At 30.6% G+C, this 25,385-nt stretch overlaps 3 protein-coding genes, 2 long non-coding RNA genes and 1 pseudogene across 12 annotated transcripts; 3 read left to right on the top strand and 3 right to left on the bottom strand.

Moving 5' to 3' along the window:
- Positions 1-2,171: 2,171 nt before the first annotated feature.
- LOC145960882 (uncharacterized) lies at positions 2,172-5,986 on the bottom strand (annotated as a pseudogene). Its single transcript, XR_014435487.1, has 4 exons — positions 5,859-5,986; positions 4,679-4,734; positions 3,587-4,402; positions 2,172-3,372 (listed from the first exon to the last, which is right to left on the bottom strand). The product of XR_014435487.1 is annotated as an uncharacterized LOC145960882 (transcript).
- Positions 5,987-9,359: 3,373 nt separating this feature from the next.
- On the top strand, positions 9,360-11,339 carry LOC145960881 (uncharacterized). The gene is made up of 4 exons (XR_014435485.1): positions 9,360-9,445; positions 9,555-9,686; positions 9,766-10,013; positions 11,174-11,339. It is a non-coding gene; the product is annotated as an uncharacterized LOC145960881 (long non-coding RNA).
- On the bottom strand, positions 10,482-15,814 carry LOC145960876 (RCC1 and BTB domain-containing protein 1-like). Of its 5 annotated transcripts, none has more exons than XM_083080567.1 (12): positions 15,675-15,814; positions 15,148-15,249; positions 14,494-14,633; positions 14,237-14,424; positions 12,465-12,638; positions 12,129-12,393; positions 11,944-12,044; positions 11,601-11,873; positions 11,350-11,468; positions 11,156-11,259; positions 10,955-11,085; positions 10,482-10,867 (listed from the first exon to the last, which is right to left on the bottom strand). In XM_083080567.1, exons 1-12 carry the CDS (start codon positions 15,677-15,679, stop codon positions 10,733-10,735), a joined length of 1,737 nt encoding a protein of 578 aa, XP_082936693.1. In that variant the 5' UTR covers positions 15,680-15,814; the 3' UTR covers positions 10,482-10,732. The 5 variants fall into 5 exon arrangements, with proteins under 5 accessions (XP_082936693.1, XP_082936696.1, XP_082936695.1 ...); XM_083080570.1 differs by having other exon boundaries at positions 12,129-12,297; XM_083080569.1 differs by having other exon boundaries at positions 15,685-15,758.
- Positions 15,815-16,232: 418 nt separating this feature from the next.
- Positions 16,233-22,024, bottom strand: LOC145960875 (uncharacterized). Of its 3 annotated transcripts, none has more exons than XM_083080566.1 (5): positions 21,790-22,024; positions 20,840-20,935; positions 19,883-19,935; positions 18,831-19,674; positions 16,233-18,653 (listed from the first exon to the last, which is right to left on the bottom strand). In XM_083080566.1, exons 2-5 carry the CDS (start codon positions 20,865-20,867, stop codon positions 17,416-17,418), a joined length of 2,163 nt encoding a protein of 720 aa, XP_082936692.1. In that variant the 5' UTR covers positions 20,868-20,935; positions 21,790-22,024; the 3' UTR covers positions 16,233-17,415. The 3 variants fall into 3 exon arrangements, with proteins under 3 accessions (XP_082936692.1, XP_082936691.1, XP_082936690.1); XM_083080565.1 differs by lacking the exon at positions 21,790-22,024 and adding an exon at positions 21,495-21,620; XM_083080564.1 differs by lacking the exon at positions 21,790-22,024 and adding an exon at positions 21,556-21,619.
- LOC145960880 (uncharacterized) lies at positions 17,774-21,229 on the top strand. The gene is made up of 4 exons (XR_014435484.1): positions 17,774-18,445; positions 18,938-19,067; positions 20,562-20,766; positions 20,873-21,229. It is a non-coding gene; the product is annotated as an uncharacterized LOC145960880 (long non-coding RNA).
- Positions 21,948-25,047, top strand: Tfiifalpha (transcription factor IIFalpha). Its single transcript, XM_083080572.1, has 7 exons — positions 21,948-22,601; positions 22,722-22,768; positions 22,849-23,220; positions 23,288-23,607; positions 23,732-24,021; positions 24,196-24,539; positions 24,623-25,047. Exons 1-7 carry the CDS (start codon positions 22,578-22,580, stop codon positions 24,834-24,836), a joined length of 1,611 nt encoding a protein of 536 aa, XP_082936698.1. The 5' UTR covers positions 21,948-22,577; the 3' UTR covers positions 24,837-25,047.
- Positions 25,048-25,385: the final 338 nt, after the last annotated feature.

Here is a 25,385-nt window from a genome sequence, read left to right as displayed (position 1 = left end):
CACCCTGTATATACCGGGTGAGTCATTTTAATCAACGCACGTAAATATCTCGCAAAGTAGGGGGGCAAGAAAAAAAATGTTTTATACAAAAGTTGTAGAGTTCAGAGGGAGACACCTGATGATGACCTTGACCCTGATCTTGGAGTCAAATTTAAGGGTTATTTCAACTTCATTTTTTTAAAGAAAAAAATATGTAGCTGCCCTAATAGCACACATGGTCAAAAAATATCCAGAAAACAAAATATCCCTGGATATCTTCCAGACGTTTTTTTTGGACATATGTATTGTTAAAGTGCCTATTGCAAATTATATATTTTTTCTTAAAAGCAACTATATGTGTTTTCTTTACATCAACTGATTTCTCTCATTATTTTTGAACATAAAAGTGTATTCAAATAAGACAATCGAAAAATGAATATTTTACACCAGATATTTTATAGTTTATGTAAAATTAAGAAATTATTTCAAGTCTCATAACTCGAAAAGTATTTAATAAAAAAATATTTTATTATAATGCTTTGGAAAGCTCTCAAGATAAAAGCTACAAGAATAATATATAATAAAAAATGGATTCCATTTAAAAAATTCAATTTAAAATATCATAATTATTTTACAGGAAAAAGTTATAAGATTTTCCTGTAGAATTCAAGGAATGCTGCGCAGAATTCTTATCAGATCAGTTAGAGTCTGCAAAAATTTTTTTTTTTTATAAATGTTGGTTTTTATAAGTTAAAAATAGTTTTCATTTGAAAAATAATTATTTGATTAGAAAGTAATTAAAATTTCTTACAAAACTGTGTGGAAATGACGCAAAATTACAATCCAGTCATTACTTTTTTCTTACACGGATTATAGTTGGAGTCTTCAAAAATCGATTTTTTGCTTTCTATTTGTCAAAACTAGTGAATATATTTGACACAAAACTGCAGAACTGTAAAATAAATTACAACTCCGAAGAAATAAATGATTTGGTGAACTTTAACGCACCATAATTTTGGATTCGATTTTTTTTGTATTTAATCATCAGAATTATTTAAATGTTTATATAAAACTCAAGAACTATTGAAGAAAATGTTAGAATTCTAAAAAAACTTTTAGATTTTTAGATACAGTGTTTATAAATTTATAAGAATTATTTTTATTTCATTTTTCGCTGCTGCCTAATATTTAAAAGCAGTCGCGTGTTTCAGGTAGGCGGTGGGCTCGCTGGAATGGCCGACTGCTTATAGCTGCCTAGCCATGCGGATCGTGCGTGTTAGCCGATCTTCTTTAATTAATATCTCACAATTTTACGTGATTGCTTGCAAAATAGTATAAGACTTTTTAATTCAATTTAGCGACATCTACTTATGGATTTTCTTTGACATATGTTAAGCTGGGACACCCTATATGTACATATATATATATATATATATATATATATATATATATATATATATATATAAATTTTATTTCAATTAACATAATTCTCATTTATATATCATACAAAATTGGTAATATATAAAGGTGGTAATATATATTATAAAATAATATATATAGATGATAATATATATTAATAAATATATAAATTATAAATATTAGATAAAAAACTGACATCTCTCACAGTTCAAGGCACAATATGTATCAGTATATATCTGTATGACAGAAATTCTATTAAGAAAAGCTTTACCTAATAAGACTGAAAACTTTTATTAAACCAATTGATACAATTTGTTTCTATAAAATTGCTTATTTTCACAAGATTATTATACATATTACTTCTAATTTTTGTTTTCTTCATTAGAGTTCTTTACACTAAATTTACCTGCATTATCAAATTAGTTTTTATCACCGATAAGATACTATTAAAGACCGATGGTTTTATGCGATTTAGTGTGACCAGAAAAAAACTTGCTACGTGTAGGTAACAAAATCTTTGCATTGTCGATAATAAAATAATGATTTGATAAAATATTTGCATGATTTATATATATATAACTTTTGTAATAACTCTCTTTAAATAACTCTTGTCTTCAATATAATCAAAACGGACAATAATATCATCAATCTTCTATTATCTCTATTATTTCTATTACTACCGGTCCTACTTGGTGGTCGCGAAAATTTACCCAAGATAGTCCATCTTTAATAGTATTATATTATATATATATATATATATATCGTCGGTGTTTCTATCTTGCAAAGGCAATACAAAGATTATCAAGTATCATATCGATAGCTTCCGAAACGGCAGTGATAATCTTTTGTAAAATGTTGGAGCCTGAATTGCTTCGCATGCGATAATTCGAAAATATGCCCCATTGCTTTAAATTTGCTTTACAATATTGCCAAACAAAGATAAAAGCCATGAGTAAAAAATCGCTTTCATTTTTAGAACGTTTCATTAATTTTTCAACAATTTTAAACAGTTTTCTCAGACATTCTTCATTGATTTTCATAGAACTCATGTCTTTAAAAAGTGAATCAAAATCAGAAAGCAATAGCAAATTCTTGCTCTTAGGACAAGCATCACTCATATAGAATTTGTTTAATAAATCAAAAAATACCTCTTCTAACGAATCAGCGATGAAATCATTAACATTGTTCTGGGAACAAGATGGATTGTTTGGATGAATTTCATTAAATATATCTGACTTTTTGAGACCAACAACATATTCAATAGGATCTAACAATATAATACCATTGACTTTTAGTTTACCTTGTTCGAACGACCATATTATATTACTTGTAATCTTGCTTAATTTTTGACCATGAGCAACAGACTGGTTAACAGGCTGATTAGCAGATAATATCTGTTCATTATTTCTTATATATTCTATTATATCCGCGTTCTCGGATATTTTACATGTATTATTCTGGGCAGCTTTTCGCGCAACACGATTAAATTCCTTACGGAAATTTCTTTTACGTAAAGTTTCTTTGTAATCATTGATGATCTTACCTTGGGTACTCTCAATGATATCATTGGCGAATTGAATCTTTATCACAGTGCCGGCGAAAAACATAATATGTATCGCAAAACTTAACACGTCTACACTATTGATCTGACTCTTGTCCGTCATATATTTATCTACTATATAATAACCATGATATATAATACCAGCGCTATTCAAGAGTAGATTGCCACCTTGCACGGCATTAAATACTACTTTTACGAAGGTGAGTATTGTTTTACCCTTTGCAACAGCGTTGGATAGAGCAGCTATCCAACGCTGCCTCCAAATGCTCCTAAACCAAATGTTGTACCAACTATGCCAAGCCAGTGAGGTAATGTCTTTTTATCCAAAATAGATTCCTCATGGGTTATACTATCTGCCAACTGCTGAGAAAACCGGCCGATTGTCCAAATACTGCTTGCAGTAGCAATAAGACCTATAATACATATTGCAGAATGTTTAAAAAAATATCAAAATATAATACAAATTCCTATAAATTAATACATATATTACATATAATTCATTCATTTATTACATGTCGATATGAAACAGGAGATTATAAAATTTACAAAATCTATATTTAATATATATAATATATATATGACAAATTGATATTACATCAATTATATTTAGACAATTTTATGACTGACCTGTCATAACAGCAATTGGTCTAAGAGGTATAAACAATGATGCAACAACTGTGCCTAAGCAATATTAGAAACAACATCCATTTCACTGCAGATTACTGATGTCCATCTGCACGCGGGAGATTCTGTGATTTCGAGCCAAACTGTGGAATAGTCTTCTGTTATTGGATAGGACACATCTGCTTGATAAAAGCCATCTTTGGGAAGAATCATAGTACATTTTGGCAAATTATTGTTTTCTACATAATCTAGCCAACTCTTATATACTCTGCCACAAGTATCAATGTACCAAATTTCATAGTCTGGTTTATTTTCGATTTTTGTATTTTCTTTTGAATTTTTTGGTATGTCGGATTTTTTCTCAATATTTCTTCTAATTGTAAAAATTGGAATAGATGATATTGTAGATTCTTTTTCTTCTTCTTCTTTTACTGATTCTTTTTTTCCTGTTTTTGTTTCTTTTTTTATATTCATCTTAGGAGGAAATATTATATTGTAAATTATACCAAAGTAAATTGGTTGGGTGTTATTAGTTCCTATCGTATATTCGCATATCTTATTATATATTATATCTATCACATTTTTAGCTTTTTCATCATATTTTATTATGTCAGCTATATCTGCATCTGTGTCACTTATATCTTTTGATTTCTTATTGCTCGTCCATAAATCGCATAGCCAATATTCTGGTAATCCATAAATCGCATGGCCAATATTCTGTCGTAAGAACTTATGTTCGTTAAATTGATACTCTATGTATTCAGGAAGTAATTCATAGAAGCATTGTTGTTGTTCAATAGCAAAATTTTTCATTTCCTCCTGGAGAACAAAAAAAAGAAAAAAAAAATATATATATATATATATATATATATATGTATAAAATTTTTATACTTTTGTTAAATGAATTTTTAAAAAAATAAGACCAAAAAAGTAATTTCTTTAGTATTAATTAATTTCAAATTCTAAAAATATTATATATTTGGAAAGATAATCACAAATAAACACTGATTATAATAAAATAATGTTAAAATAATGATTCTAAATTGAGAACATATAATCAATATAAGATTATTTGTTCTAAAATGAGGAGCTTACCCAAAGTGTATCTGTAACTATTTCGTTATTTGTAGCCATTGTTAGAGACCTCTTTTCTGCAAATAAAATTATTAATTATTATTCTGCATGTGTTTTTATTTAAAATATTTTATCAATTTGTAATATCAAATTAGAAATTATAGAATTATTTATTGAACGATTAACATTTAAAAGTCTCTTTTTATAAATTTCGTTATCTATATATATTTCTATGCATCTGTTAATACGTATCGTATTTACGCATTCTACTTTATTTAATGAGATGACATCACCTCAATTTCTTAATTTTACAAAATGGCATCTCATATTAGTTTTATACTACCGCTAGTGCTTTTCTACTGTGAAATGTTTCAGTAATGTTAAATAATATTAATAATATTATGATATCGAGTTGCAACATTTCTGATTTAATTGAAGCACGTTATTATAATTCTGGTCATCGCGATTTTTTTATGCTTATCATTTGGAGTGGCTGTTATCATATTTTTTACTACTTCCAAATTCACGGAAAATATCGCAAAAAATTTCACAATAATAATCTTTGTGAATTATAATCTTTTATAAATCGATATATAGAAAAATTTTTGATCAGATTTTAATGATGTATGAAAAGATTTTTGATAGTTTGTTATTCGTATTCTCTCTCTATTTTTATTAGATGAATTTATTAGATGATTACAATTAATTATGTAATTTGTAACGATGCAGCCCATTGCACCCCCTTCGTGCACTGTTACTAACCGTCCATTCGCCGGAAGCGGTCGCCCGACAAAGATTGGTCGGACCTCTGGCGAAAATAAATATCGGAGCGTAAGTCGAATGTAAGGAAAGAGTAACAGAAGTGTAAACGAAGCTTCTAGGAAGCATAAATTGAAACAATGAAACGTAAATGAAGCGTTAACACTTCGTTTCAATTTACGCCTCCTAGAAGCTTCGTTTACACTTTTGTTACTCTTTCCTTACATTTGACTTACGCTCCAATATATATTTATTTTCGCCAGGGACAAAGACAAAGACGCGTTGCGCCCATTTTTAATCTTTTAAATTAGTTAGGGCCGGCAAAAACAACTCTGGCAACCGTCGAAGGTCACCGACGATACGTTGAGTAAGACGATAAAATCGCGCTTGGTGCTGCCGCGTCCATCCTACAGCGGACTCTATTCTGTATTGTTCCGCTTACCGCTGATCGGTGGGAGCTTTTTCCGATTACGTCAGTGCGGGCTAATTATCCATGTAAAAGGACTTTCGACAATGTAAAACAATACTTCGATCGTCACCCGCGCAAACGAACGATCCGACTCCCTGGCAAAAATGAGACGTTTGTTTGGCGTTTACATGAACGTTTGTGGAAGTTCGTCGAGAGTTTAAAAACGATTAGTAAAGAGTTTGTAGAACAAAAATTGCAACACTGCAGCGTTTAAAAGACGTTTGTACGTTATAGCATAATCATAAACGTTTGAAAAGTCTGAGTAAACTCTGTACACGAAGATGTATCAACGTTTACTGAACGTACTCTGAAAAATGTTACCTCAGCATTGCAAAACTTTCATGTAACATTATATAAAGAGTTTGTAGAACAAAAATTGCAACACTGCAGCGTTTGATAAGCATTCAAAACCCAACAGCGTTATGTAAGTGCTCTTACAAAGTTTGAAAAGCATATAAACTCTCAGAAAACCCTCACTCAACGGTTGTTAACGCTTTATAAAGTTTCTTATTTTCGCCAGGGCTCTTGCTAGTAAAGCGCAGAAAAGCTCTTGCTAGTAAAGCGCTTCCCGAAATACCCTCATGATTAAGGGTGCAGTCCCACGTAGAAGAAAAAGCGGAACGGAAAAGAAGTATAGTGGGGGTAACCAATCAGAACGTTTCCCCAAAAGACATCATACCTAGCGTTCTCGTATGTATGTACATACCTAGCATATCTAGTCTTTCTTATTCATAAATAAAATTTATAAATTTATTTTTATATAAAATAATAATGTCATCGGTAAATTTTTTTATTATAATATAAAATATGTGTGTGTGTGTGTGTGTGTGTGTTTTATTTTCAGATATATATATTAAATTTTGTAACAATTTATTACACTTAACATTAAATTAGGTGAAAATATATTATTCTGAATAAAATATTTGTTACAATATAAAATGTAATTTTATCATTGTTTCATATAAATAGTTTAGTTTAATTTTATATTTTCACAAAATATAAAAACATAACAAAATTACACTAAAATAATATATTTCTCTTGTTAAATTTATATTATTATAAAGTTCTTTATTCCATTCCGCTTTTATATGACTTTACTGGGTTCCCCATGAAATATATTTTACGCAAAAACGGAAAAAATTCTAACCTAAAATTTACAATAATTCTGAATTAGCTTTGTTTTTTCGTAAATTATATTCCATTGGAATTTTCCATTTATTATAAAAAGATATTTTTTTACAAAATTGATTATTTTTGTTAACTATAATTCATAAAAAATAATTTTTTACTCTTACTTATTTCCGCTTTTTCCGGTACATGGGGAACCCGGTTATTTAAAATCGGAACAGATATGTCTTTTGGAGAAACGTTCTGATTGGTTACCCCCACTATACTTCTTTTCCGTTCCGCTTTTTCTTCTACGTGGGACTGCACCCTAAGACAGAAAGTGGAGATCATTCCTCGGCCGAGCTTTCTCGGTTCTCGATAGATCGAGTAAAATCTGCACACTGCTTTACCGAGGCCGCTGGATTGGAGCGCACTCCGATTCTTCCGAGATTCCTCGATTACGCGTGTTGTGCCTGAAGCAGCACGGAATGTGGGATGTTGCCGGACCAAAGAAACCAAGGCCTCGGGACCGCCGGTTGATTTTAGATTTATTATTATTATTATTATTATTGCCCTTTTCACAAATATAATCACATATATTAATCTGCTTGCTTTCATTCAAGCCTTCTTTCCTTAATGTCGTTAGCTTTCGAGCTTGAACAGATTTCCTTTAACGTTCGATGCGTAAAATAACGGTTAGCCCCGGATTCGCACTCTTTATCAATTGATTTTTAATTAACGACTGTTCGCCGCGGACTCACGGTAGACGGTTTTTAATACCTCGTTTTTTGGGGATATTTTGGAGGGGATCACCTAGCGACATATACGATCATGGAAGATTTTTCGTGGCGGTCAAGTTTAAATGCAAGCGAAGGAGGTTCAAAAGTCAAATCCCTTCGTTGGCATTTTCGCGGCGAACTCGCGCGTGGTTCGCTGAAGTGGCGATTTTACGCGGTTCGCGAACATTCTATCGCATTTTAATTATAAAATTTATATTAACGGTAAAATAAAGTTATAGTCTTTCGGACTATAACACGCGGTTTTACATCCGACCGTCCAACATGTCGAAAATATTTAGGTAGAGAGCTACCTCCGACGAGATGCTCTCGTTAAAACAACGTTTTCTCGCTACTCCCATCATCTGAAATTATCTCCTTAACTGCGCCAATTACTGAAGATAATTAATAACATTCGAATAACATTCGAATATATCATCTTTAAATCGAGCGAGTTAAATCCCGGCCATGAGACTGAGCGCTGAATCGCGAAAGAAATATCAGTACAGCAAAAACGAACTTAAACAGAGACTGCACGTTCGAATACATTATATTTCATACATTATATTTGATAAATTAATTACATTATATTATATTAATTACAGTATATGATAAATCGAAATTGACAAATAAGAGCCACTGCGCGGTAGTTGGAACGCAGCAAATAACACCTTCTTTCTGATTACGTTTATTTCAAAATAAAAATAATTACATTAATAAAAAACGAACGTTTCAGATTATCTTTTAATCTGTCTTCAACGCGATGTTAACAAGAGGGATCAAAAGATGATCCGAAACGTTCGTTTTTTATTAATGTAATTATTTTTATTTTAAAATAAATGATGGAGTAATCAGAAAGAAGGAAATGTTATTTCTTCCTTGCGCTCCAACTACCCCCTGGCGAAAATAAGAAACTTTATAAAGCGTTAACAACCGTTGAGTGAGGGTTTTCTGAGAGTTTATATGCTTTTCAAACTTTGTAAGAGCACTTACATAACGCTGTTGGGTTTTGAATGCTTATCAAACGCTGCAGTGTTGCAATTTTTGTTCTACAAACTCTTTATATAATGTTACATGAAAGTTTTGCAATGCTGAGGTAACATTTTTCAGAGTACGTTCAGTAAACGTTGATACATCTTCGTGTACAGAGTTTACTCAGACTTTTCAAACGTTTACGATTACGCTATAACGTACAAACGTCTTTTAAACGCTAAAGTGTTGCAATTTTTGTTCTACAAACTCTTTACTAATCGTTTTTAAACTCTCGACGAACTTCCACAAACGTTCATGTAAACGCCAAACAAACGTCTCATTTTTGCCAGGGCCGCGCTGTGGGTCTTACTTGCCAATTTCGATTTAATTTTTAATTATTTGAGCCAAATTTCAAATTATTTAACATTAATGTTAAATATGATATAATTATATCATATCACCCTAGAATAAAGCTAAAACAAGCACTTATTGACTGCATTTGCACGATAATTGACACCACTGCATTTCTCGCGACTCGAGTGTTTCTTTCCGAGATTGCACAACGACCGATTGTACATACACACATAACAAAAGACACAATAAATTTTATTTCCTTTGACATCAATCAACCGCGTTCTCTCCTATTGTCGCCTTCCCGAATCCTGATCCCGACTTTGTCTATCCGACAGCAAACTCGCGGAAATAGTTCGTGACAAATTAAAGATTTAATTTAGCGAAATAATATTACGCACAATAAGAACATAAAAAATATTTTTTATTAGCTTTTTTGATTTTTTGATATGCACCTTTTTAGCACAATTGTTACTTCTTCTTCTACGATTTCAACTGGCACTAAGTGAACAAAGACAATCTTTTAATATCTGAACGAGAAATGATTGTACACTTGGCTGGAAGTCGATTTTGTCAATGTTGAACGTCGAATAAAGTCAGCAAACTTAGGCCTGATTACATGTTATTTTAGCTTTAAGCGAGACTTAAATATGTGTCTGTCTTTATTTATTTAGAAAAAAAGCTGAAAACAGACATATATGTAAGTCTTGCTTAAATCTAAAATAATGTTGGTGCAACCTGGCCTTATAGTCAGCAAAATCAACAAAGTAAAAATGAAATGCATACTTGAGAAATAACGGTGAATACCCGAGTATACGTAGAGCGAGTCAAGGTAAAGTGTGGCCATTGAGTGTGGCAGAAGTAGAGGCTTTTTGCTGATTGGCTCCACCATATCGAGAAATTTTTCTTCTGTTTATACAGGGTGAGATAATAATTCTACCCACCTCGAATATCTCCGCTACTTTTAGATATGAAAAAAAATTGTAATTACCAAAGTTGTACTATATCAAAGGAGCCATAATGTGATAAAAGTATTTTTTCAAAAAGTGGAAGTGTCTCGAAGATTTCAAGGTCACCTCTATTTTTTCTAATGGCACGCTATCCTTAGTTCGATAGCGTACTTTGAGACGATTTCAACGACCTATAATTAAAGGTCATTTGGAAGCACAGCATCAATAAAGTATCCGTGATATAATATTCGCGAAATTTCAATCGTTTGCTTTCCTTTTCTAATCTATAGCTTAAAGAAACTATAATAAGTAATAAAATTATTACTATTATATTAGTATGTATGAAAAGATACTCCTTTTCTTAAGAACATTTTTTTAATTTTTCGAATCATATAATTTTTTACATTATTTATACAATTTCTAACAATCAAGCACTCCATTATTAATTATAATTTTTTATATTAGATAACTATATTTATTGACATTTTATATAAACAATAATTGAATTTTAAAGACTCAGAAATTTATTTGACACGCGTGCGTTTTTACAAAGAAATTATGCCTATAAAATATATTTGATTATGATATGACTATAATAATAAAGTAAAATTTCTCATTATCATATCACAGATATAAGAGAAAAAATATTCTGATTCATTCTATTGCATTTAGATTCATAGGAACTCACAACTTACAAAGCACTAGCATTTGCTATTTCTTTTTTAAAACTTTCTAAAATATTTTTGTCTATTTTCTTGTAACGTTCTATCTGTGTTGTAGACCATGCGTAATCCACAGCAAATTGGATTGAAAATTTCTTTAAATCCTGAAAAAGTTCATGTGTTACTTGTGATACATAGAAATATAGCAATTAATTTAATTTTGATATCAAATTGTGAATTATAATAATTACTTCATTATCATGTTCCATTGCAGTATTGTAAATAAAGACTACATTTGCTAGAGTGATTTTTCGTTTTATTTCTTGTATACAACTTCTTATAAGCTTAGTTTCATACAACATCATAGCTAATTTCAACAACTCTGTAAACAAATATTGTTTTAATTAAAAACGTATAGGCAAAAATATACAGCATATTTAATTAAAGCTTACTTAATAATTTCTGCATAGATAGATCAATCATTCCAGTATACAAGTATTTTAGAAAGGCTTTATACGTGATATAGGAATATTCGGATGAAGGCAACACCATAACACTATCGAAAAAAAATATCAAAGTATGATGAAATCAATTTAGTACAGAATTTGTTAATAAAAATAATATTCGTTCTTTTATAAATACTTACCTTTGATCTTTTTCTTTAAAATGGAACATAGACTCGAAATATTGACTACGAGTACGCAAAATAGCTTTGTGAACGTGAATAGAATGATTCTTCACCTGTATTATAAAATCACTTGTCGACTATGAGGGAAGAAACAAAAATTTTTAAATACACCAATACGCGAATACACATTATTTTGTAAACATTATTTTAAAAACGCGAAAAAGGCATGCAGAGATGACAAACACCAAATATCATAGAACAAGACATACGGGATCATCGAACAAAGTTTGCGAGCATTTCAATATATCCGATTGTACAGCTACATATCCAAGTTTATTCGTAAATATAATCATCGGATATTCGTCGATACAATGCATAAGCGCTTCTTGCATGTTCGAAAAATGAGTAACAATCGGAGATTCAATATGACAGCCAAAATAATTGCCCCATACATAAATATATCCATTATCTCCAAGAATGACACTTCTCTCACTGTGATATACTGCAGCAATGTCCAATACCTTTTGCAATCCCGGTATGTTCTGCAGATTAAACAAAATTATCTGATTTCTATTTTCTTTATTGCGACAACGAAAATAATAAATGAATTACCAAGTTAAAATAACGAGTTGTTACATCATTGTGTTTCAAAACATATAGCTGTCCTTCATTTGTAAGTGCCAATGAATGTTTATATCCACAGACTACTTTCACTGAAATATCAATATCAGTTATTCAGCAGTCTTGCTTACATTTAAAAGTCTTTAACATTTTTGAAAATTTTAGGAACTAATTACCTATTACTAGATTTAAAAGCTCTTTGATCTTTCGTAGAAATCGACAGCTATAAAAATGAAAAGAATAGCTCCAACGGTATATTTCACCTATATCACTAACAGCTATATTGCAGAACGAGCCACAAGCGATGCAAATGATCTTATTTCCATCAAATTTTTCTTCCTGTAACTGAAGAAATAGTATGTCTGAGGAAAAGTCTGGTTTCGATTTTGACTCTGAAGAAGATAACATTCTTGGTTCAGTATGCAAATGCCAACTATATACCTGAAATAATCTAAGTTACTTAACTAATAATGATATAAATATTATTGTTAGGTTTCACATAAAATATTTACTTTTCCATCATCAGTAAGAACGAGAAAAATTTTTTCATTGCAGGCAATATCGATAATATGTTTCTCCTCTAATTTATATATCTTAGTGGGTTTAGTTAGCAATTCAGTTTCACAGTCCATTATATCCGGAATAAAAGCCAATAAAGGTATTCCAATACAACGCCATAAATATACCTTTTAAAAAGGCAATGATGTCATTAATTTTAATATTCTTTATACATTCTAACTTATTTTATAGAATATCAAAAAATTTGATTATAAAAATACCAAAAAAAAAAATTATATAAAATTATAAATTTCTTTTTCAGTTCATTTATATTATTTTAGCATGAATATTACATATATGTAATTTGATGAATTTATTATAAAACTGTCCATTCTCTATAAAATCAATGATTGTTAGTAAAAATACATAATTTTTCAAGTTTTTATAATATAAAATATATACATACGATATTATAAAAGTAAACATAATAAAGAGATACATTAATTTTAAAATATCTTCAAAGCAAAGAGTGAATGTATTAAATGTGAAAAAATTATATATTGTAATCTCCTTTCTCTTTATACAATAAAAATATTAGAAAAACATATAAAATTTTTCTTAACTTTGAAATTCAAAGTTAAATCTTTTTCTTTATCTATATTTTTTATTTAAAAAAAATAACAATTATAATTATATTTAGTAAAATTAGACAATTGCGGCCTATACGCCGATGATTGACATATGTTGTCAAGGACACCTTCCCGAGTAATTTCATGTATATATATAATAGGCGGACTCGAATAGTTTAGCCCCTACCTCCATCTCAAAGTTTCAAAAGATTTCGCTGAATATCTTCGAAAATATCGATTTTGGACAAAAAAGTTATTAACAAAAAATGAGGCTATTAAAAAGCTTTACAAAAATGTTATAAGCATTTTTTACGTAAGTCCATTATTTTGGCTGTTATATAAAAAATTAGGTAATTTCTATACAATTCGGGCCTCCGCCCCGATGACTTTGATTTTCATATATATTACCAAGGGCATCATTCTAAGTAACTTTTGCTTATAAAATAATTGGAGGTCGCTGCTTATTAAAAAGTTGTTAACAAATGAAGTTAATGATATAAATGATGTGAAACGAGGTGTATATTTGCAAAATTTCACATGGGTTTGCGACTTTCCACAAGATCCACCTTACCTACCGGCGGGGTGGTTGCGAGAGGGAAGCCGAAGGCCCCCCTTGCACCCCCCGCGCGTGCGTGTGTGTGTGTATGTACACATACATTTCTGATATTTTTTAATTGTATTAAATTTATATAGAATTTAATACAATACAATATTAAAAATTATCAAAAATGTATGTGTACACACACACACGCGCGCGCGCGCGCGGGGGGTGCGAGGGGGGCCTTCGGCCCCCCTCCCGCAACCACCCTGCCGGTAGGCAAGGTGGACCTTGCTTCACGTGTCTTTTGAAACTTTGAGATGGAGGTAGGGGCTAAACTATTCGAGAGTCCGCCTATTATATATATATACATGAAATTACTCGGGAAGGTGTCCTTGACAACATATGTCAAGGTCAAGGTCATCGGCGTATAGGCCGCAATTGTCTAGTTTTACCTTATATTTTATTTAAAAAGGTAACAATTATAATTATATTTTTCAAACATTGTACTTAAAATTTTATACTTATATGTAACAAAATTTATTTGTTTTTATCAATGCTTTATAAAAAAATATAAAAACATTTTATATAATTTTAACTTTATAATTTTTGAGCATACTTCTCCTTCTTCTGTAAGAGCAAACGTATAATGTCCATAAGCAAACTTCTTTAGGTTTTTATTACATAAGATTTTTACTTTTGTTGGCCTTAATGTATTACCTCTCTCTGGTATCCCTAATCGATAATTCTTATTATTACCTATGGCATATACCATCTTATCTCTTGTTACAATTAAAGCTCCATCATCTGTTTGAAAATATATAAAAGTATAAATGTTATTGTCAAAGTAAAAAAGATAACAAAAAGAAATTTTACTATATATCAGAGCCAGATCAGTTCGCAGGAGAATTTCTTCTTCTAACAGAGTAAAGATTGGCCATTTCTTGAAGTTGAATAGATATTTGTTCCTAAGAAGATTATCTTGCAATCTTTTTGTCTTGTCACTTTGTATCTCTCTATACATACAGATTTTTTATTTATTTATGGATTTTTATTTTACTTAATAATTTATTAATATAACAAGTTTGACAAATTAATTAATAAATGTAATCTGCTTCAAATATTTGAGATTTCGATTTGAATAACTTTCAATACTTAAAGCATTAAAAATATTAATTTTACATTAAAATCCAAATCTCACATGAAATAATCAAGGCACATATACATAACTATATATGGCTTCAGTATAAGATTTTAAACTTTAATCTGCAAATGTTACGTTAAACAGTTTAAGATATAATATTTTTTAAGGCAACGATTTTAAAATTTTTGTTTTTACACAAAAAGACATTAAATGAGTTTTTATAAGTTCACTTTTTATAAAAATTTAAATAAAACATGTCAACCATTTACACATTATTTCTACTATCAATTTTTATTATGACTTTGTACGCAATTTGTAAACAAGGTATCCTTTGGAAAGCTCTTCAGGAAATGAAAAAAAAGAAAAATAAAAAAAAATCAACATACTCTTCCTCACTTGTTGCTGACTTCTTTGTTTTACGATTTTCAGGAATATCTGTCTTTTCTGTTTCGGTTTGACTCATTGTGTATGACCAAATGAGACGACTTCTAGATTTAAGATAAGAAAAAAAATTAATTCTCTCACCCTTTTTGATGGTAATTAAATTCTTTGCCAATAGATTACTGGTAATATTGGTTACTAATTACAAAGCACAGCACGAAGAAAATAATTCTTATTTTATAATATAACTAAATATCCTCAAACAATTGTAACATTTCTTTGTTCTTACATTAGAGTGTGAACAATAATGTGTCAAATATTTTTAGTCAGAAATGGCGACTGAATAGACAGAAAGGGATGCTCCAGTTGTTCACGAGCTCAACCATTTAACAGTGTAGTATAGTTACGAAGACTAGAAACCAGAAGACTGAACTAGGCTTGATAGAGTCTAAATTTGTACATCTATTAGTATCAAGTGCGGCGCTGGCGACGATTAAGTACCGGAATTATAATCTAACGTCTAGTTATATACGTCATTATACTCAATGATGCTCCATGTCTGGGTCTCTCACGTCATCCTTAGGGCCATTCCAGAATATGTTGCAATATCCCGTTGCCAGTTGTTAAACCATTGCAATCCAATCAGCGTCAAACTAGCTTGACTAGTCACGTGTAGAGTGGCCATCCCCTCATCGATACTTTCCAAGCTCGGTACTTCACCATTTTGATGGAAACTCTTTTAGCTGCCGAGAATAGATCAACAGAATTAACAACCGATATTGTGCTCGATGATAGTGAAATAATTAAGATATTGTAATATTAGAATGATATTCTGACCTGACGTGCTCCCGCGACTTCCAGCCAGGCCTCCGCTCTTCGTCCTCTAATTTTTGTCTTGATCCGCTCGTTTTCCTGCTGTCAATTGGGCGAGATTCTTCGAATTTCGAGATACCGATATTCGCAGCTAAATACCGACCCAGAAAGACATCACGTCACAATATATATTATTATTCATATTTATTATAGATGTTATTTTGTATTTATAAAATTCATTTTTTATAAAAAAATGATTGTTAGTAAATACACAGAGTTTAATAATATTTAATATATATTTATGATGTAAAATACATGTGATTTTAAAAATACGCATAAAAATACATATTAATTGTTTTAAAATTAAAAAGAGAGAAACAAAAAAATGAATGTAAAAAATTTTATGTCAATTTCTAATTTTTGTACAATGGAGACACAAAAAATCATTTCAAAATGTACCTTGAAATTTATCTTAATTTTAAAATTTAAAATGAAATTTTTTTATATCAATATATATTCTACTGTGGTATATATAAATAAGAATAAACATTTTTTAATGTAATGTACTGTCTCTTAAATTCTCTTTTAAATTTATATTTTATAAAGAGAAATATAATTAGTAGTTCACTAAGATATAGTGTAAAATACACACACACACACATATGTGTACAACTTCTATTAATCTACTAATTGATACATTATGTTTCTATGAAATTGCTTATTTCTACAAGATTATATATATATATATAGACTGTTATATATATATAACAGTCTTTTGAAGCGGTAAGATTGCTGTTGAATGTTAATTTGGAATTAAACTTAACTAAACGTCTGATTCAACAAGTAGGATATCCGAGTGAAAGTTAACATGACATTCATAAAACTATTATTAAGCAGTAGTCTAATATACACATTGCTACAGTGGCAACAATAATTTCTATTGATGAAATATCAGAAAGCGCACGACGCAACGCATTAATCCATAAATTATCAAATTATATAATGCCATTACACTATAACATGGAGTTAAGATTAGCCAACGATTATTTCATTTGCGATTGCACAATTACTATTTATATTATTCATGCAACTCAAAATATAAGTTTTCATGTGCTGGACCCAATAAATAATGTAAGGACGTTGAAATTAACGCAAAATAACAGTGAAATGATTTGTAAAAACAAATTAACAAATTATTATGATGAAAACAATATAGTCGTGTTCAATTGCGAAAATGTCTTGTTGCCTGGAATATACAATCTATACATAAGGATTGAAATTCCAATTAATATCGCAAAAGATTCTTTCGGAACTCCGTACATAGACGGAGATAAAGAGTGGTTAATCACAACAGGTATCCAATCAAAACAACAGCAAATATTTCCGTTGTGGAATAAACCCGAATTAAGAATTACTTTTGATATATATATATATATATATATATATATACACACGCATATCTAATTTATGTTTTTACTCAATTTGTCCGCATTAACTTCTATATATCTTGCAAAGGCATTACAAAGATTATTAAGTATCATATCAATAGCTTCCGAAACGGCAGTGATAATCTTTTGTAAAATGTTGGAGCCTGAATTGCTTCGCACGCGATAATACGAAGATATGCCCCATTGCTTTAAATTTGCTTTACAATATTGCCAGACAAGAATAAAAGCCATGAGTAAAAAATCGCTTTTATCTCTAGAACGTTTCATTAATTTTTCAACAATTTTAAACAGTTTTTTCAGACATTCTTTATTGATTTTCATAGAACTCATATCTTTAAGAAGTGGTTCAAAGTCGGGAAGCAATGGCAGATTTTTGCTCTTGGGACAAGCATCACTCATATAGAACTTACTTAATAAATCAATAAATACTTCTTTTAACGGATTAGCGATAGAATCATTAACATTGTTCTGGGAACAAGATGCATTATTTGGATGAATTTCATTAAATATATCCGAATTTTCGAAGAAACGAACAACATATTCAATAGGATCTAACAATATAATACCATTGACTTTTAATTTACCCTGTTCGATCGACCATATAATATTATTTGTAACCTGATTTAATTTTTGATCATAAGCAATAGACTGATTAACAGGCTGATTAACAGATATCTGTTCACGATGTCTTATATATTTTATCACATCCGCGTTCTCGGATATTTTACATGTATTATTCTCGGCAGCTTTTCGTGCAACGCGATTAAATTCCTTACGAAGATTTCTCTTACGTAAAGTTTCTTTGTAATCATTGATGATTTTACCTTGGGTATTCTCAATGATATCATTGGCGAATTGAATCTTTACCACAGTGCCAGCAAAAAACATAATATGTATCGCAAAATTTAACACGTCTACACTATTGATCTGACTCTTGTCCGTCATATATTTATCTACTATATAATAACCCTGATATACAATACCGGCGCCATTCAAGAGTAGATTGCCACCTTGCACGGTATTAAATGCTACTTTTACGAAGGTAGGTATTATTTTACCCTTTGCAACAGCATTGGACAGAGCAGCTGAACCTCCTAGTGCTCCTAAACCAAATGTTGTACCAATTATGCTAAGCCAATGAGGTAATGCCTCTTTATCCAAAATAGATTCCTCATGGGTTATACGATCTGCCAATTGCTGAGAAGATCGGCCGACTGTCCAAATACTGCTTGCACCAGTAGCAACAAGACCTATAATATATATTGCAGAATATGTTTCAAAAACAAAATATACAAAATTCATATTTCCCAAAATTCATATTTTAATATATATTGGTATAAAACAATTGATTATAAAATTTACATGATGCTTAATATATATGACAAATTGATATTACATCAATTATACATATTTTTATGAGAACTGACCTGTCATAACAGCAATTGGTGCAAAAGGTGTAAACAATGATGCAACACATAAACCAACTGTGCCTCCTAATCCAGTAATACCAGAAACAATATCCACTCTATTACAGATTACTGATGTCCATCTGCATGCTGGAGATTCTGTGATTTCGAGCCAAACTGTGGAATAGTCTTCTGTTATTGGATAGGACACATCTGCTTGATAAAAGCCATCTTTGGGAAGAATCATAGTACATTTTGGTAAATTATTGCTTTCTACATAATCTATCCAACTCTTATACACTCTGCCACAAGTATCAATGTACCAAATTTCATAGTCTGCTTTATTTTCGATTTTTGTATTTTCTTTTGAATTTTTTGGTATGTCGGATTTTTTCTCAATATTTCTTCTAATTGTAAAAATTGGAATAGACGATATTGTAGGTTCTTTTTCTTCTTCTTTTACTGATTCTTTTTTTTCTGTCTTTGTTTCTTTATTCATTTTCTTTTTTACTTCTTTTTCTTTCAGAGGAAATATTACATTGTAAATTATACCAAAGTAAATTGGTTGGGTGTTATTAGTTCCTATTGTATATTCGCATATCTTATTATATATTATATCTATGACATTTTTAGCTTTTTCATCATATTTTATTGTGTCAGCTATATCTGCATCTATGTCACTTATATCTTCTGATTTCTTATTGTTTACCCATAAATCATATAGACAATATTCTGGTAATCCATAAATCGCATAGCCAATATTCTGTCGTAAGAACTTATGTTGATTAAATTGATACTCTATGCACTCAGGAAGTAATTCATAGAAGCATTGTTGCTGTTCAATAGCAAGGTTCTTCATTTCCTCCTGAAGGAAAAAAAAATATATATATATATTAATATATAATTAATTTCATTAGTTAATTTCAAATTCCTAAAAATATTATATATTTGGAAAGCTAAACACAAATAAACATTGATTATAATAAAATAATATTAAGATAATGTTTCTAAATTGAGAATATTTCAATATAAGATTATATAAGATTATATTTATTCTAAAATCAAGAGCTTACCCAAAGTGTATCTGTGACTGTTTTGTTATTTGTAGAATTTAGAGACCTCTTTTCTGCAAATAAAATTATTAATTAATTATTAATTTGCATATGGTTTTACTCAAAATAACTTAGCAATTTATAATATCAAATTAGAAATTGTAGGTTTATTTACTGAATTAACATTTAAAAGTCTCTTTTTTAAAATTTTGTAATCTACTTATACTTCTATAGATTTATATACTTATTCTATATACTTCTATAGATCTGTCAAAATACGTATCCTATTTGCACATTCTACCTTATTTAACGAGATGATATCTCAATTTTTTAACTTTGCAAAATGACATCTCATATTTTATTCCAATGTTTTATGCCAGTGCTAATACTTTTTTAAGTGAAATGTTAAAGTTATAGCATTATGATATCGTGTTACATTTTTAATTTAATTGAAGCACACTACTATAATTCTTGTCATGGCAATGTTTTTTGTGCTTATCATCTGGAATGGCTGTTATCATATTTTTCACTACTTCCGAATTAACCGAAAATATCACAAAAAATTCCACAATAATCTCTATGAATTATAATCTTCTATAAACTGATATATTACAATTTCCCAATAAAATTTAAAATTTTAAATCAGATTCTAATGATGAATGAAGAGATTTTATAGTTTATTGTCATATTCTACTTTCAGGCATAAAAATAGACATATTAATTTTATGTAATTTGTAACGATGCATCCCTGTACGTGCTTCGTGCACCGTTACTAATTCCCATCCGCCGAAAGAAGCATCCCGAAGAAGCTTCATTCCGATGAAGATTACTGTCGCCTTCCCGAACCCTGATTCCGACTTGGTCTATTCGACAGACTCGCGAAAATCATCCGTGACAAATTACAGGCAAGATTTAATTTAGCGAAATAATTACACATAATAAGAGAGTGAGAGAACATAGAAAACATTTTTTTATTACCTTTTTCTTTATTTTTTGATATACACATTTTAGCACAATTGTTTCTTCTTCTATGACTTGACACCAACTGAACAAAGGCAATCTCTTGAACAATATCTATTGAATGAGAAATGATTGTACACTTGGCTAGAAGTGAACATTATCAATGTTAAACGTCGAATAAAGTCAGCAACAAGTAAAAATGAAATGCAAAGTCAGCAAACAGCTAACAATGAGATGCGAGAAACAACGGTGAATACCCGGTATACATTTTGATTTAATTTTTTAATTTCGCTATTTTTCTAGTTATAAAGTTGGTAACACTTTAACTTGATTTGGGTATTTTCATGGTGTTTTCTGATTTAAGGCTCGTTTTATGAAATCTCCGTAAAGTTGGCCGGTCAACATTGGCTGCGTTCAGCAGAAAAAGCTGCTTTACAACTGTTGTAAAATTCGTGAGCCTGATTGGTGTATGCTCTTAATTTTGACTGAATCTAGGAGCATACACCAATCAGATTCACGAATTTTACAACAGTTGCAAAGCAGCTTTTTCTGCTGAACGCAGCCAATGTATAAAGGTGCCTTTTCACGAGTCGCTGAAACCGATTGTTTGAGCGACAAAAATGATCACGTAACAACTTTTGTCGCTGAACTATTACAATGGTAATTTTTGTACATAAAAAGGGTAGCAGCGACAAAATTGAAAGTTGAGACAGATTTTGCGTTATTTGTGTAACCAGTTAAGACAGATTTTTCATTTTTTTTTATTTTCTTCATGTTCATCTTCCTCGAATAGATTCATCTTTGCATCTTCATGGATTCTTTAAAGGTGGAAGCACATAAAATTGCAGGAGCACATAACCATAAGCATAAGAAAATTGATTGGTTCATTTTCTTATGCATATATTTGTGGACCAATCAATTTCCTTATGCTTATGGTTATGCGCCTATGCAGTTTTATGTGCTTTTACCTTAAGAATTCTCGGTTCTGTCTGCAATGTTATGTCACAGGTTATGTCTTTCTTGGTACACTAGTACACACAATCACACAGCGCGGCAGTAGTGTTTCACATAGCAATTGAGCGATAACACTTTTTCTCTCTTTGTAGTTGAATCAGTTCAAACTACAAAATTATAGCCGCTGGAATACGTGCGACAAATTTGTCGCTTTAATTACTTATTTTAGCAGCACGTGAAATTGCACCTTAAGGATTTGGAGCCAAAATGACGCCAAAAAGTACAAGTGCACACTTTTGTTACGTATGTATGTACACTTTAAGTGCAATTTTCTAACCTGTATGTGAAATCTGAGAAGCATTCGTAACTAGGTTGTTGCGTAAAAGGCTATAGAAATCAAAGCGAAAAAGGTTTTCGTTTATTTCGCATCACAAAAAGCGAAAATAACAACAAAAGATGCAAAAAATGGCTGAAATTAATTGCCAAAAATACATTATCATTAAGGGGTCATGTAAATATATAATTTGAATGAACCGCTTATTGGAGCCAAAATGGCGAATGATTGCGGTACTTTATATATCTAGTGACTTTACTTTATAGGTATATGGGTTGCTATCTACCATATATAGTATATACTGTGCTTTAAGATTTCCAAATGCAGAAAACAACTAGGTGCAGTCTATGCCACTCTCTTCTGTGTAGAATCTATTGAGATTATTCGACTTTAAACCTGATTGATTTTATTTATAGAACACTTTAAATTGTAAATACAAATTAAATTGTCCGAAAATTCTTCTTAATCATGAATTCAAGCACAGTGTCAAAGGTATGTATAGATAGTAGTTGCAAATTATGTCACTATAACCAGACTGAAAATTGTACATTATCTTAGAAGCAAAATGATATTTTTTACAATAATTTCTACAAGATGTAATTTTCTTTTTAGCATCCAGTTGTACCATCTGTGCAGGAATTCAGCATTAGAGTACCAAAGTTTGTATTTTTAACATTTATATTTTTCATTTAATATTTATCACAAATTTTTAATTGAAAATAATTTATGAAACTATTAGAAACAGCAAAAAAAAACACAATGTCATGAGATTCAATGCGACGCTGAATGTAGATTTTTCAAAATGGACGCAAGTAAAAATGGAACGGGAAAACAACATGAAGGAGTACAAAGGTTTAGAAGAGGAAATGCCAAAATTTGGTGCCGGATCCGAATTCGGACGTGATGCTAGAGAGGAAGCCAGAAGAAAAAAATATGGCATTACCAGTAGAAAGTATAAGCCGGAAGATCAACCATGGATTCTGAAATCAGGAGGAAAGACTGGCAAGAAATTTAAAGGCATTCGAGAGGGAGGAGTCAGTGAAAATGCAGCGTACTACGTTTTTACCCATGCTGCTGATGGTGCAATAGAAGCCTTTCCTTTACACGAATGGTAGGTATTTTGTATTGTTAATTGTTTCATTGGTAATTATTGAAAAACATGTAACTTTCACATACAGGTATAACTTTCAGCCAATACAGAGATACAAGGCTCTCAGTGCTGAAGAAGCAGAGCAGGAATTCAGTCGTAGGAACAAACTAGTGAATTATTTCTCATTAATGTTACGTAAGAGATTGAGAAATGATGAGGATGGTGGTGATGACGAAGAATTAGTGGAAGGTGGTAAAGTCAAGAGGCCAAGCAAGAAAGAAAAGGAATTAAAAATATCAGAAATGGATGAGTGGATGGAGAGTGATGATGATGAATCAGGCAGCAATGAAGATGAGACTAAAAAAGGATCTGAAGATGAGGATGATGCAAAAAAGATAAAAGGCAAAGGTAATAAATGAAATAACCTATACCTCCACCGCATTGGATATTGGTTATACATATTTATTTTTATATAAGAGAATTGTTATACATAGATAAGTATATGCAATATATAGTTTACTTAATATTTCAGGTCAATTGCAAAAGAAAAAAAAGAAGAAGAAAGATACTTCAGATAATGAAGCATTTGAGGAAAGTGATGATGGCGATGAAGAGGGAAGGGAATGCGATTATATTTCTGATTCTTCTGATTCTGAATCAGAATTAGAAAAACAGAAAGAAATTAAGTCTGTCGCAGAGGAAGATGCATTAAGAAAATTACTTGCATCTGATGAAGATGAAGATGATGAAGAACAAACAGATAAAAAAGAAGGCGAAGAAGACAAAGACGAGGATGAAGAAGGAAAAGAGAAGGATGATAAAGTAAGGAGATCTGATGTATTATTGTTATGACACTTATTGATAAACATTGCATATGTTGCATATTATGTTTTCTACATATTTTTTGAATGATATAAATCAATCTATTTATCGTTAAATACAACTCCTAAATATTTTATTTTATATTTCTCTAATGCATTTTATCTTACATTTTAGGATAAAGACAAAGTCGGTAAAGAAACAGATAAGAAGAAAGATAAAAAGAAGAAGAAAAAAGCCAAGAAGAAAGATCAAAAGTCAGCTTCCGGCAAGGATTCCTCTAGCGATTTCTCTAGCGACTCGGAATCAAATTCTGATACAACGTTGAAAGATAATAAAGATAACAAAAAGCCTAATAGCGCTCATAGTTCGAGATCGGCGACACCAACACCTGCGGCATCTGGGCTCTCCGATTCTTTTAAGAGAAAACGATCTGGATCTCCGGACTTATCGCAAGCGAAGAAATTAAAGTTGGACAACTTCAATCTAGTTCCAGTAACATCATACATACCAGGAACAAAGTATGTTTTTGTCCTCGCATTAAACATATAATGAATTTTTTAATATTTTTTTAAATATTACTCGCATTTTTTGTACTTTTTAGCGAATCGGGAATTACGGAGGACGCGGTGAGACGGTACTTAATGCGCAAACCAATGACGACGACCGAGTTGCTGCAGAAATTCAAATCCAAGAAAACCGGTCTCACATCCGAGCAGCTTGTTAACATTATGACTCAGATACTGAAGAAAATAAATCCCACTAAGCAGACTATCAAGAATAAAATGTATTTATCAATCAAAGCACAGTCCAATTAACTCTAGTTTTTCAATTATCGTTTTTACGATTTCTTGATATGTTCATAATTATGTGCTGTATAATACTATTATACTATATAATACTATACGTTACTTGATATGTTCATGATTATGTGCTGTATAATACTATTTAATTAATATTTAATTATAATAATTTCTGTAATAGTGATGAAAAATAATTTCTATATTAAAAGTTTTGCAGAAAACTGTACCGAAGCATCTTAACTCCAAACTTATGACCTTTTCAATTATAGCGAGTATTGGACTATCGGAATAACTGCATATGACTTATAATCCCTTCTTTGCAATTGTTTACTCTTAATATGCACGCGCCCGCTTATTCTGTTTATCGCGTCGGCGACGATAATCGGGTGCAAGAGGAAAAACTTTTTCGGGATATTCTCAATAAATTTGTTTCAATGAACGACCAATATGATGACCAAAGGGTCACACTGATATTGATAACACCAGTGTAGTTATTCGAGTTTATCGAATATTTTGTAATACTTTCCGATAGCGCATATATAATGTATACAAACACTGATATAA

The sequence above is a fragment of the Camponotus vicinus genome, unplaced genomic scaffold (assembly GCF_025532165.1).
Source record: "Camponotus vicinus isolate PSW18456_S1 unplaced genomic scaffold, iyCamVici1.0 SCAF_10, whole genome shotgun sequence".
In the NCBI taxonomy this organism is placed as follows: domain Eukaryota; kingdom Metazoa; phylum Arthropoda; class Insecta; order Hymenoptera; family Formicidae; genus Camponotus; species Camponotus vicinus.
This window is presented reverse-complemented; position numbering and strand designations above follow the sequence as displayed.